General features: G+C 21.5%; 1 protein-coding gene across 4 annotated transcripts in view; it reads left to right on the plus strand.

Annotated features, from left to right (window-relative positions):
* Positions 1-15,796, plus strand: part of LOC122509355 (protein artichoke-like) — a 202,278-nt gene that overhangs the window by 73,409 nt on the left and 113,073 nt on the right. Inside the window, exon 2 of one of the 4 annotated variants that reach the window (XM_043623347.1) lies at positions 1,591-1,710. In XM_043623347.1, the coding sequence (XP_043479282.1) occupies positions 1,688-1,710 (23 nt within the window). In that variant the 5' untranslated portion in view covers positions 1,591-1,687. Of the gene's footprint in view, positions 1-1,586; positions 1,711-15,796 lie in introns of those variants that run through there. The other 3 variants (XM_043623349.1, XM_043623350.1, XM_043623348.1) reach the window with 3 other exon arrangements.

Consider the following 15,796-nt stretch of genomic DNA (forward strand, 5'->3'; position numbering starts at 1 on the left):
CTAAATCCGAATTTGAGAGAGAATTGAGAAAAAATTGAGAGAGAATTGGAAAAAAATTGGTAAAAAAAAACATTAAGTAAAAAAATTTTTAAAAAAAATATTTTTTAAGTACCGAAAAAAAGGGATTAAAAATTAATTTAATTGCTAATTTTCCCCGAGACGTGAAAAATTAGAAAAGAGAGATATAAAGAAAAATTTTTCTGCATAAACTATGTATGTTCTTTTTTGTGAATGCCAAAAGTTACCCAAACTGTCATGTGGAGTAAAATCGTTTTTCATCGGGAAATGTTTTCACACTCTCGTGCTAATGATACTTTAATTCAACGTTAATTTGCGTGTTCTCTAATGTGTAAACATGAATTTACATGTAGCTGACACACCTTATAGCACGCAATGTGTTTTGGTTTTCAAAGGTCTACAATTAATTGTCATAATTCACCGGTGTCAAATAACATTAAATGCTTTTTCGATTTCACGCTCACCTCAATAATATATATATATATATATATATATATATATATATATATATATATATATAAAGATAAAACGGAAAATTGTTATTACAATTTTAGAAATTCTTTTGATATAACATTTATCTGTTGATTTTTAACAAATTATTTTCCATATTCATTTATAGAATTTTTATTCGAAACAGTTTTTAAAACTGACATTAATTTTAATTTTTGTTCAAATATTTAATTATCAATTTATCTTTTTTTCTTTGTTATATTTTTTGTTTATGTATCAAATCAATTTATTTCATTCGTTTAAGTTTTCTAAAAAGGTACTTTAATGGAATTTATATTCCCTTTTTGATTTTATTTATAATTTACTGTATTTTTTTTATTAATTTATTATTCATTCATTTTATTAATTTTCGTATATTTTTTTATTAATTTTTTTTCAATTTATAAAGAATTATAAAATTATCCTAATTTGAAGAAGTATTTCTCTTTAAAGGAATAAATTCGATATTTATATCTAGAAAATAGAAATTAAAAATTCTACCTCCGGGGAGATTCGAACGCTTATTCAATCACCCGAAAAAAAACTCGTCTTAACGCCCATGACCAACGCGCACAAAACCAAAAACTTTTCCCTCTCTTACAATAATTATCAATTTTGATTAAATTGATGAAAAAGTTGAATTTATTTTAAAAAATATTTTTAAATTAATAATTTAATTATTTCATAAAGTTAATTTTATTTTAATAATTTAATAAAGTTATTCATTTTATTCTAAATAATTTAATAAAATTATTAATTTTATTCTAAATAAAGAAAAATATTTTGAAATAAATTCCAAGAGGGGAGAAATAAACATTTAATAAGGAAATATTTGGATTTTACAGAAAATTTGTTACATGTATTTAAATTTATCAAAAAAAAATGTCAATTTTATTTGTAGAGATAAATTTTTTTGTACTATATTTGTAAAAAATTACATGTTTTATTGTGACGATAAAAAAGTGTAAAAAAGATATTTGTACGATAAAATAGGTCACAAATATGATAAAAATTTTCGAAGCGATAGATAATATGCAGAAAAATAAATTGTCATAAAAAAATAAATCCTTTTCTATTTTTCAGGCACTGCAATGGAATTATTGAAGACACAATTTCATCTGAATAATCACAAGGCCATTACGGAACAGTGTTACATACTTCTATTTGTGAATTAGTTCCGATGCAATTCACCGACAATTGTAAGTAAGTAATATTCTTTTATTCATTCCTTTCAATATTTCACGACTTTTTTGCAAAAAAAATTTTACAATTTTACTCTTCATTTTTAAATTATAAACAAAAGAAAAGAAATTACTCATTTTGCAAAAATTTTAGAATTTACTCATGAACAAAAACAAAATTGACACAGTTTTTTAGAAATTTTTTTTAGCGTATAATTAAAAATTAATAATTTTTTATTATCACATGCAGAAAAGAATTATACGATTCAGAGACAACTAAAATTTTTATTTGATTCAAATAATTTTTAAATCTTTCAAATAAATTTAATTTTATTCAAATAATTTTTATTTGTTTCCAATACATTTTATTTGGTCTAATTTTCAATATTTACTATTTTAATAAAATTACACAAATAAATTCAATTATTTTAAAAAAATTTTAATAAAATTGTACGCAAACATTTAATTATTTTCATGAATAATAAAATTCTTTTGTCAGAAATTCATTTATTTTTTAAAATTTTGATATAATTTTACGCAATAATTGAATTATTTTCTTAAATAATAAAATTCTTGACAGGAATTTATTTATTTTTAAAAATTTCAATATAGTTTTACGCAATAATTGAATTATTTTTTTATATAACAAAAATTCTTAATAGGAATTTAATTATTTAAAAAAATTTTAATAAAATTGTTGCAAGAATTTTCGTTCTTTTTATAAATAATAAAATTCTTCGTAGGATTTCAATTATTTTTAATAAAATTTCTAATAAATTCCTCCGAAAATTCAATTATTGTTAAAAATTTTGTTAAAACTCTTCAAAAGAATCAAATTATTATAAAACGTTTTTTGCGAGAATTCAATCTTAAGAAACATGCAATTATTCAACAAATTATTAATTTTGTATTTAAATAATTGAATTTTCCTAGAAAATTATTCAATTTTGAATAATTGAAAAGTTCTCAATAATTTTATTTAAAAATTTTAACAAAAGAAAAAAAAAATGATTGAAGTTTGGAAGAATTACAGTTGTAATTTTTAGAAATAGATAAATTTCAAAATATAGTTTTATATTTTAAAGAATTTTATTTTTTTACTTTTAAAAATTATTTTTAAATATAATCGTATTTTTGGAAAATTTAAAATTAGAATTTAGAAAATATATGCATTTTTGTAAAGCGTTGGAAACAAAGTTTTTTAGTCCTTAAAATTAATTTTCAATAGCTACTTTTTTACAATTTTTTCAGTCTTAAGTCCTTTTTTAAAATTAATTATCGATTATACGAAGGTTGCAAATGATTTATCTTACTGATAATTAATTTAAAGATTGATACTATCTCAAGAGGTTGTATCAATTAATAAATTTAATTTGTTTCAAATAATTTTTATTTGTTTTAAATAATTTTTATTTGGTCTAGTTTTCAATATTTACTATTTTAATAAATTTACAGAAATGGATTATTTTAAACAAATTTTAATAAAATTCTTCGCAAACATTCAATCATTTTCATAAATAAGAAACTTTTCACAGTAATTCAATTATATACAATGCTACAATTTACATAAAAATTTTCTGAAAAAAAATCAATTATTTAAATATATTTTTATCAAATTCTTCGTAAGAATTCAATTATTTGCACAAGTAATAAAATTTTTTACGCAAATTCAATTATTTAAAAAAGATTTGAATAAAATTCTCTTCAAAAAATTCAATTATTTTCATAAATTTATTTAGTTTTAAAAATTTTAATATAATTTTACGCAATAATTTAATTATTTTCTTAAATAATAAAATTTTTGATAGAAATTTAATTATTTAAAAAAATTTTTTAAAAATTGTTGCAAGAATTTTCGTTCTTTTCATAAATAATAAATCATAAGATTAATACTATCACAAGGTTGTATTAAATAATTAATTTTATTTGTTTCAAATAATATTTATTTGCTTCAAATAATATTTATTTGTTTCAAATAATTTTTATTTGTTTCAAATAATTTTTACATATTTGCTTCAAATAATTTTTATTTGTTTCAAATAATTTTTACATATTTGTTTCAAATAATTTTTATTTGGTTCAAATAATTTTTATTTGTTTCAAATAATTTTTATTTGTTTCAAATAATTTTTATTTGGTTCAAATAATTTTTATTTGTTTCAAATAATTTTTAATTGTTTCAAATAAATTTTATTTGATTCAAACAAAAGTTTTACTTATGTCGAATAAAATTTTTCTCTCCGAATTCCCTCCAAGAGTTTAAACTTTAAACAGAAACTACAATTTACAGAAAGTGTGAATTTTTCTTTTTTTTAAAAAACTATTTATTCTAAAAATTTCAACGTAATTAAAATGTAATAATTGTCCATTATCAAGAGTACACTCTCGCTTTAATGAATTAAAGAAAGAACAAAAAAGGGTACAGAAACAGAAGAGTGTAAATTTAGTTAACGAAATGTTTTTTCTAGCGAACAAGTTCTCGTCTTATATATATATACGGGTAAGGGATAAAAAAGGGGGGGGGGTAAAAAAAACCATGAGACGGGGGAGGGAGGAATAAAAAGATACTTTTTTCTTTTCATCTCGAATCTAGAAGGAAGAGAGAACAGAGCCTTGATGAAAAATGAGGTCGCTTTTTTTCTTCTTTCTCTCTCTCTCTCTCTCTCACTCTTTTTCTCTTCTTTTCGTTCGTATAAAGGACATGACTGAATCTCACGACGCGGCGGCGAATCTATGCGATCCGGGAGAGGGGGGGGGGGGTAGGGGGATATACGTGGATTTTGCAGAGTGCAATGTATGGTTCCTTTGCGTGATTGTGCAAAACAAAGAAACGAAGCGACGACTACGACGACGACGACTCTAAATTTGGGTCAGACAGCCACAGGGCGAGATCCCATGGAAATATTTCTACCGCGAGTATGCGCGCACATATAATGTGCATATGTTTAACTTGGCAAAAAGCATGCATATAAAATAGGGGTAGAAAGCATATAACGATTCAAAATTTATTGTTCACTTTTTTATTGCCATTCACCGCAGCTAGGTAACGGATAGAAAGTATTCAGTGTTTTAAATAGAGATTTCGAAAAAATTACAGGCAGATAAAAATGTTGGCGGCGAAAAAAAAAAAAAATTCACTCGCGCGCCCGAATTTTTCTCTTATGGAAAAAAGCAAACGTGAATGATTGGTTGCATTCGATTCACACGCATTCGTATATTTTATATATGTGTATGTATATGTATGTCTATGGATTTTCAACTAAATCTCGTGGAAAAAAAAGTCTCTTATAGAGAAGGGAACATTTTTGTGAAAAATTGAATCATTGACAAATAGTATGAACAATGACTTTTTATTGAAAATGTATTTTAGTTGGGAATTGTCAAAAATTTATTGGTGGTGAAATTTTTTTAAACGATTCTTTAATATTCTTTTTATTTTCTGATATTTTTTTTAAATGAAGTTCGTTTTTTTTCTAAAAGACGTTGAATTTCTAAATTTTTCTTCTCTCCAAAGGAAATTCAATTTTTCTTATTTTAATTCCTAACAAAGTTCGATTTCTAAGTATTTTTTTTAAAATTAAGTTCAATTTTGTAAATTTAATTTATAATAATTTTATTTCTAATCAAATTACTAAAAGTTAATTAAAAGTTAAAACTTTTAAAAATAATTGAAATCTATCGAGAACTTTTCTTAAAATTGTATTAAAAAAGCTGAATTCTTCTAAAGAATTTTAATAAAATTGTTGAAAATGATTTATCTGTGTTACGAAGTATTTTATTAAATTTTTTGAAAATAATTTAATTCTTTCGCCGAGATTTATTCAAATTTCTCGAAAATAATTGAATTTTTTCAAGAAATTTTATTATTTTATGACAACATTGGAATAGTTTTGAAGAATTTTATTAAAATTTTTCAAAATACTCAAAATCTTTTGCTAAATTTAATTAAAATTGAATTGAAAATAATTAAATTTGTAATTAAAGTTTTATCCTAAAATTTTTTGAATTCTGAATTTTAATGAAGAATTGTTTTATTTATAAAAGTAAATGAATTTTTATAAAAAATGTTATTAATATTTTTATGAATAATTGAACTCTGCCGAGAAATTTTATTGCAATTGAAAATTATATTGAAAATAATTAAAAAATTCTATCGAATAATTTTATTATTTATAAAAAGAATTGAATTCTCACAAAGAATTTTATTAAAAATTTTAAAAATATTTGAATTCTTCAAGGAATTTTATTATTGAAAGTGATTTATTCAATTTTTCGAAAATAATTAAATTTTTTTAAGAAATTTTATTATTTTATGACAATATTCGAATAGTTTTGAAGAATTTTATTAAGATTTTTAAAAATACTCAAAATCTTTTGAGGAATTTAAGTAAAATTGAACTGAAAATAATTAAATTTCTAATTAAAGTTTTATAAAATTTTTTAGAAGCTGGATTTTATCGAAATTTTTTTTATTTATGAAAGTATGTGAATTTTAGTAAAAAATTTTATTAAAATTGTAATATATAATTGAACTTTTCCGAGAAATTTTATTGAAATTGAAAATTATATTAAAAATAATTGAAAAATCCTATCGAATAATTTTATTATAAAAAGAATTGAATTCTCATAAAGAATTTTATTAAAATTTTAAAAGAAATTTGAATTCTTCAAGAAATTTTATTGAAAGCGAAAATTATTTTGAAAATAATTGAATTTTTATCCAGCAATTTAAATTAAATTGTATTAAAAAAATTGAATTGAAAATAATTGAATTTTCTGAAAAAATTTTATTAAAATTTTTGAAATTGATTGAATTGTTTTGAACAATTTTATTATTTATGAAAATAATTTCAATTCTAGTTTAGAATTTTATGAAAATTTTTAATAATAATTGAATTTTTTCTAAGTTTTGAAAATATTGAATAATAATAACAAACTAAGTGGATTAATAAGTATTAAGTGTTGTAAAATAAATATAACAATCGTTACCTTTTAATTACGATGAAATTTAGAATAAATAGCAGGAGCTGAAGGAAAAAATTACAGTTCTTTAAATAAAAAAAAGGTTTTATTGTGAGAGGTATTTTTTTGGAGCTAAATTGAAAACTTTGTTTTTCAGAAAGTATCAATGCTCTTTTCGTAATGTTACTTTCATTAAAGGAAACTTTTCTTATTCAATTGATTATCTCTTCAAAAACTTTGCCTTTCTTGTATACATATATACATATATATATATTATAATTTATGCAATAATATTATATCAGCAGAGGGTTATCTTTTTCTATTCGTAAAATTTACTGCAAACTTTGTTTATTCAATTGTTCATTTGAATAATTAGGAAAAGTTTTAGTTGTCAAAGTTATTCTCTTTACTTTATGAGAATTTTTTTTTGTTCTCATTAGTTGGTGTGTAAATAGTTTTGGAGTTTCCAAAGAAAACATTTTTATTAAAAATTTGAAAATAATTGAATTCTCTCAAAGAATTTTATTAAAATTTAAACAAATTATTCAATTTTTTCAAAGAGTATTTATTAATAATTGACTTCTTACAAAGAATTTTATGCAATTGTTTGATAATAATATAAATCTTTCCAAAAATTTTTTTACTAAATTAATTTTACAAAATAATTAAATTTCTTTACCTAAAAACATTTTATTATTTATAAAAATAATTGAATTCTTTTAAGGAATTTTATCACTTATGTAAGTAATTGAATTTTCACTTAGAATTTTATGAAAATTTTTTACAATAATTTAATTGTTTTGAAAAATTTTATTCAATTTTTTGACAATAATTGAATTGTTGTTACGAATTTTGTTAAAGTTTTTAAAATTAATTCGATTTGTTTCGGAGAATTTTATAACTTATGAAAATAATTAAATTCTTTCTTAGAATTTTATGAAAGTTTTCCGAAAAATTAAAAAAAAAAAATTGTATTAAAATATTTGAAAGTATAGTTGAATTGTTATACAGAAATTTATTAAAATTTTGAATACTATTCAATTTTTTTAAAGAATTTTGTCATTTGTAAAAATAATTGAATTCTTGCACAGCATTCTATTTTATTTTTTTTGAAAATAATTGAATTCTTTTAAAGAATTTGTTCATTTTTGACAATAATTGAATTGTTTTGAAAAATATTATTCAATTTTTTGAAAATAATTTAATTGCTATTAACAATTTTGTTAAATTTTCTGGAATTAATACAATTGTTCCAATATAAATTTTATTATCTATGAAAATAATTGAACTCTTGCTTAGAATTTTATGAAATTTTTTTATTCGTAATTGAATTTTTTCCAAGAGTTTTAAAAAATTTGGAAAAATAATTAAACTTTTCCGAAGGATTTAAAAAAAAATGTATTGAAATATTTGAAAGTAATTAAATTTTTAATTTTTTATACAGAATTTTATTAAAATTTTGAATGTAATCGAAATGTTACAAAGCATTTTATTAAGATTCTTAACATTAATGATGATAATAATATTTAGTTTTGTTAATAAGTGAATTTTTTTTTAATGTTGAATCTGAAATTCTTCAAAAATTGAAGTTGTTTAAAAATAATTATATTTGTATTTTTTTATTTTCAAAATATAAATTTTTCCATTTATTATTTAATTACACAAAATTGACGTTGAAGTGTAAAGGTTATCAAAACAGTTTTCTTGAAAATATCAAATTGATATCAAAATGTATCAAATTAATTACAAAAATTTTGAACAATTTATGATTTGATCCACATTTTTGATATCAAGTCGTTGAAGTTTGATACTTTCAAGTTTTCATTTATTTATTTTTATCCCACAAGAATGAGACTGAAGTGTAAGAGTTTAATAAAGTAGACACTGAATAAAGAAATTAGAATAAAAATAAGAAAATATTATAAAAGTTTCGAAATATTAAAAAAAAATCAGATTTAGAGAGTACGTAAAATGTAAAATAAAAAAATAGGAATTATTGACCATTTTCACAAGACTTGAAACAAAAGCATAAAAAATGAAGACTGTAATACAGTTACAGATTAATACTGTAATAATTCTTAAATTAAGTGTCACGACAATTAAAGCAATTCACCCTCCCCTCCCGCTTTGCTTTGATTCGCTAAATTGTTTTGATGGTCGAATTTATAAATCTGTATCCGACCATCAATGTTTGTTAAATGAGTCGCCTAGTGTCATTAATCGCATAAAAAAAGGCACTTGTGAATTTTGATTCATGAGCACTCAAGTATTTTCCACTTGAAGATGACTCGGAGATCAAATGTTAACTGAACTCGTTCGCAGTGTGGAAGCTGCAGGGGGTTAATGTTCGACCACTTTGTTTCATAAGCGTCCCCAGTGCTGCCATTAGGTCGTTGTTAGTTATATTATCCCATGGATGCATATACACAATATATCTTCGTCTCACTATACTATTCTCAGGCCAACAACAACAATAACAACAACAACAACATCAGGCTTTTGGTTGTTCAATATCGTTCTGCTATATGATGCCTCTGCAGTATTGACATTTATGTCGACACTTTGCGCATCTCCTCTCTCTCTCACTCTCTCTATGTCGTAAACCATTGTTTAAGCATTACAGGCAATGTAAATATTATATCAACAATATTTCAAAAATACCAGCGATGAAATATGTCCTTTATCCTCGGTAACTTCAAGAGCTATTTCTTATCTTCCTCGAAACTACGTGGAAACTTCACACACACACAAACACGGAAACACACAAAATGTTCATCTAGTTTAAAGTCTTTTTGCTTTAAATTTCAATTAAAATTGCTCGAGAGAAATTTTCATTAAAATATTTCCGGGTCGATTAAAATTGTTTAAAAGCAACTTTGTTAATTGAAGGGGAAGAAAAAAATAATTATGGGAATTGTTATGCGGAAAATTGAAATATTGAATCCACAATATCATTGTTTACTCCAAAGTAGCTATATCAAATTGCAAAAGAATTTATTGCAATAAAATTGCAAATTGAAGGGGAAGAAAAAAATAATTATGGGTATTTTTATGCGGAAAATTGAATCCACAATATCAGTGTTTACTTCAAAGTAGATATATCAAATTGCAAAAGAATTTATACTAATATTTGGATTAAATTATAAGCTGCAAAATTTTTTTTCGTATTCGATTTGATGCAAATTCGTGAATTTGATCGAATTTGGTACCAATTCGACCCATTTTTGACACCAGTTTGATCGAATTTGATATAAATGTTATTAAATATTATTAAGTATTGACCATAAATAAATTATATTTGTAAAATATCAAAAATATAATCAATCCTCCGAGTCAAATATTAAAATAATTATAATGTAATAAATTATCTTTTACCGAGTGATAAATTCTACAACTATTTAAATTATATTTGGTTTGAATCTTTAAATAAAATATTTTTCCGGGTTGAGTTTTCTACTAAAACTGAGTAAAATTATAAATATTTAATTGGTAAGCTAATCAGATTCTCCATAATTAGTTTTTTCTGTGTAATTAATAACTACAAATTAGATTTGTAGTTATTAGAATTTGTATTTATTAGAATAGAAAAAGTACAAATCAAAGTAAGAAAGCTAAAAATTAGAGTAGAAAACTACTAATTAGGGTAAAAGATTACTAATTACAATAAAAAAAAACTAGTAATTTGAGTAGAAAACAAATAATTAGGGTAAAAAAAACTGCTAATTAGAATACAGAACTAGTAATTAGAATAGAAAACTACAAATTTGAGTAGAAAACTACTAATTACTGCAGAAACTGACTCATTAGAACAGAAAACTACTAATTAGAGTAGAAAACAAATAATTACGGTAAAAAAACTGCTAATTAGAATACACAACTAGTAATTAAAATAGAAAACTACAAGTTTTGAGTAAAAAACTACTAATTACGATAGAAACTTACTCATTAGAACAAAAAACTAGTAATTAGAGTAGAAAACAAATAATTAGGGTAAAAAATTTGCTAATTAGAATACACAACTAGTAATTAAAATAGAAAACTATAAATTTGAGTAGAAAACTACTAATTACGGTAAAAACTGACTCATTAGAACAAAAAACTACTAATTAGAGTAGAAAACAAATAATTAGGTTAAAAAACTGCTAATTAGAATACACAACTAGTAATTAGAATAGAAAAATACAAATTTGAGTAAAAAACTACTAATTACGGTAAAAATTGACTCATTAGGACAGAAAAATACTAATTAGAGTAGACAACTACTAATTAGAAGAGAAAACTACTCTTTTTATGGTAAAAAACTACAAATTGAAGTAAAAAAAAATTACTAATAAGAGTAAAAAGTTACTAATTATAATAAAACACTACTAATTTGAACAGAACACAGCTCTAATTAGAGGAAAAACTACAAATTAAAGTTAAAAAACTATACTAATAAGAGTAGTAAAATACTAATTAAGATAAAAAACAACTAATCAGAATGGAAAATAATTTATTGGAATAGAAAACTACAAATTATATAAAAAAACTACTCATGAGAGTAGAAAACTACTAATAAATATTAAAAACTATTAAACAAAATAGAAAATAATTTATTGGAATAGAAAACTATAAATTAGTGTAACAAACTACTTATTAGAATAGAAAACTACCATAATTAGGAAAAAGACTACAACATGAAGTAAAAAACTACTAAGTATAGTTTAAAACGATTAATTAGTGTAAAAACCTACTAATTAGAAAAGAAAATTACTAATTAGAGTAGAAAACTCCTAATAAGAGCAGAAAACTACTAATTACTGTAAAAACCGACTAATCTGAATAGAAAATAATTTATTGGAATAGAAAACTACAAATTAGAGTAAAAAAACTACTAATTAGAAAATTAAAAGAACTTCTAATTAGCCTAGAAAACTACTATAAATAGAGAAAAGACTACAAAATGGAGAAAAAAACTACTAAGTATATTAGAAAACGAGTAATTAGTGTAAAAACCTACTAATTAGTCAAGAAAACTACTAATTAGAGTAGAAAACTCCTAATAAGAATGGAAAACTATTAATTGCTGTAAGAACCGACTAATCAGAATAGAAAATAATTTATTGGAATAAAAAACTACAAATTGAACTAAAATAACTTCTAATTAGCATAGAAAACTACTATAGTTAGAGAAAAGACTACTAAATGGAGTTAAAAAACTAGTAATTATAGTAGAAAACGATTAATTAGTGTAAAAGCCTACTAATTAGAATAGAATACTACTAATCAGAATAGAAAATAATTTATTTGAATAGAAAACAACAAAATAAGAGTAAAAAAACTACTTATTAGAAATTTAAAAGAACTTCTAATTAGCACAGAAAACTAATATAAATAGAAAAAAGACTACAAAATGAAGAAAAAAAATACTAAGTATAGTAGAAAACGATTAATTAGTGTGAAAACCTACTAATTAGAATAGAAAACTACTATTAAGAGTAAAAAACTACTAATTAGAATAGAAAACTACTAATAAGAGTAGGAAATAATTTATTGGAATAGAAAACTACAAATTAGAGTTAAAAAACTACTAATTAGAATAGAAAATAATTTATTGGAATAGAAAACTACAAATTAGAGTAAAAAACTACTAATTAGAATAGAAAATAATTTATTGGAATAGAAAACTACAAATTAGAGTAAAAAACTACTAATTAGAATAGAAAATAATTTATTGGAATATAAAACTACAAATTAGTGTAAAAAACTACTAATTAGTATAGAAAACTATTATAATTAAGGAAAAGACTACAAAATGGAGAAAAAAACTTCTAAAAGTATAGTAGAAAACGATTACTTAGGGTTAAAAACAACTAATTTAGATTCAGTAAGAAGTAAATTTATTTTTCCATTAATTCTTAATTTCTATATATTGAAGTAGAAAAGTTTTTGAGGCAGAAAAGAAAAACGTTGTGTGTTACTCAATTTAAGCTTAATTTATTTTCAAATTCAAATGTATATAATAAGAGATAATAATATTGCGCAAGAAGTTCAAAGTTATAATTATAAATTGTACCAACAACGCACTTAATCTTAATGAGTCTCTTTTCACACAATGAAATAGAGTAAGTTTAATATAATAATTTAGTTAATTAGAACTACGCTTCTACAAATGAATGTGCAGGACACCTTCTTCTTTTACCATCGTCATTGTTTCATATACAAAAGCTCCGAGAGAGTAACTTTGTATATATCATAAATTCTAACAGAAAATAACTGTCCCGAGAATTTAACTTGCAACACTGTTATTGCATTTTCCCGTTTCCCGCTTATAAATAATAATAAAAAAAAAATTAATGATAGAAAAACTTCACAAAACGAAATATAACGTCAATAAAATGATAATTTTCATTTCATCGCTTATTTACTGTTCGATTTTAATATGATTTTACTGTTTATTACAAGAATTTTTTACCTCAATTTATTATTATTGTTATTATAATATAATTGTTATGATTATCATTATTTTCGTTACTGCTATTATTTTTATTATTATTATTTATTATTTTTTAATTTATTTATTCGAAATATTGTTTCGAATCAGGAAAAAATATTTTTCAATTTTTTTGAATTTGAAATTCGCGGGGTTTTTGTGGCGCTACTGTTTCTTATTTTAGGGACTGACATAACCTCTATTAATTTAATTTTGAATTTATTCTCTTTGTAAAATATATATAAAAAATATGTATAAAAATAAAAAAATAATTAGATTACTATTGTCTAACAATAAAAATGTCTATTTAACATTTCTACTTTTCTTTTATAAAACAAAATTTAATTTCTTTTGAATTATTTCCTTAAATACTTTTTTTAAAAAAAGCAAAAAATTTTAATAAAAATTTGTTGTTATAAAATAGAAATTTCTTAATGTCTATTAAATAATAATTTTTTGTAATTTTCCTCATTTGTTTAAACTTTTCAAGAAAATAAAATTTTGTTAAAAATCGTGATTAAAAAGTGGAATTTATGGAATTTTTTTCCTTTTTTTCCAAAGAAATCTTTCTCCTTTCTTTTCTCTCCCCTTTTCATTTTTTTCTATAAAAATTTGGAATTTTGTTAAAAAATTAAATTTGTAATTGAGAAATAAAAATAATGCAAATTGTTTCCCTTTTTTTCCCCAAAAATAAAAATAACTAATTAAAATTTTTAAACTTTCGTTTCCTGAATATTTTCTATACGCTTATATATTTATTTTTGTTTCTCAATGAAAAAATCAAAAAGTCAAAACAAAAAAAAAAGTGAGAGTAATCTGAAATCGATCGAGAAAGAAGAGATCGAATGACATTTACATTTCAGTTCTTCCACTTGAAGAACTATAAACATTTGAGACTGTTCTATTGCATTAAATTATTCTACTTGCATATGACAAATATCGAATAGTGATGGAAATCAGAATTACTTCTAACTGAATGCACTTCGTTGAAAGTTTCACTGCACTGGAGTCGAAGCGTAAAGCGAAGATTCTATTAACTTTATTGGAGACAGTTTATTGAGGTGGAATGACGAAAAACTTTTTTGCACAAAGACAAATTGAAAGAGGCAAAGTACGTTCTTGAGAGGAACACTTTCTTTTTTTTTGCTTTTCTTGCGAGAGAAAAATACCAAAAGCATAAAAAAAATTACGTGCATTATAATAAATATATTTTTTTTGGAAAATATTTACTTTTTGAAATTTAAAAAACTGAATTTTAAGTTAAAATTATTTTTACATTCTCATTTTTTGTAATAGTATTTTTTTTTCTTCACTATCATCAGGAACTTTGATTTCCTTTTTCTTCTTTCAACGGAAGAAAATATTTATATTTATAAAACATTTTCGAAACAAAAACTATTTATTTTAATTTCTAAAAAACTGTCAAAAATTGCCACGAATTCTAATACAAAACCTTCAATTTTTTTTAATTTCGGACAAAAATTTCTTTTTAAATACCTTAAATCTTGAACAACTATCATAAAATAAATAAATTATTTAATGAATAATTTTACTTAAATATTTCATTATTAATTCAATTTTAAGAGAGTTGTGTTTACAATTTTCATAAATAAATTAATTTCAATGTTGAATGAATTAAATTAATAATTCAAAATCTTCTGAAATTAGTTAAACTTGTCAATATATATTTAATTATTAATTAAAAATAATGGATTTATAAAAGAATTTTAGTTAAAAACACTAAAAAATTGAATTTTGAAAAAGTTACAAATGATTGTAGATATTCAATTATTTTCAATAAAAGTAATAAAATTATTCTTATCACAAAATTCAATTATGTTTAAAATTTACAAAAAAATCTCGACAAAATCTTTAGAAATAAAAAAATTCTTCTTCAAAATTCAATTATTTTCAAAAATTTTTCTCATTTAAATGATTTTCAATGAATCTTACATTTTAATAAAATTGCCCAAAAGAATTTAATTAGGTATTTAAAAACAATTTTAATAAAATTGTACGCAAACATTTAATTATTATTTTCATAAATAATAGAAATTTCAAAGGAATTCAAATATTTACAAATTTTTTAAAAATTTCTTCGCTATAATTCAATGATTTTCAAAAATAATAAAAATTATCGCAGAATTTCAATTATTATAACTATAGTAATCTTTTATTTTGTGAAAAAAACATTACAAATTCCCGTTTCTTAATATTTTTGTAGAAAATTTTCAATTTTCATAAAGAAAAAATTTACATAATTTATATTTCTTAATTAAAATTGTTTTAATGAAATTCAAAGTTTTTTTCTGTGGAATTTTTATTGAAAATAATTAAAATGTTTGTGTACAATTTTATTAAAGGTTTTTTTTTAGATAATTGAATTATTTTCGGAAATATTTATTAAAATAGTAGATATTATAAATAATTGTAATTATGAAAAGAATTTTATTGTCATTTTTAAAAAATAATTGAACATTTGGGGAAAAATTTTGTTATTTACAAAGATAATTCTGATTTTGTCAAGATTGTTTTATAAATTTGTTACAAGAATTTTATTGTCATTTTTAAAAATAATTGAACTATGGAGAGAAATTTTGTTATTTACAAAGATAATTAAGATTTTGTCAAAATTGTTTTGTAAATTTTGAACATAATTAAATTTTGTGATAAG

Source organism: Leptopilina heterotoma, unplaced genomic scaffold, assembly GCF_015476425.1.
Source record: "Leptopilina heterotoma isolate Lh14 unplaced genomic scaffold, ASM1547642v1 Lhet_60, whole genome shotgun sequence".
In the NCBI taxonomy this organism is placed as follows: Eukaryota; Metazoa; Arthropoda; class Insecta; order Hymenoptera; family Figitidae; genus Leptopilina; species Leptopilina heterotoma.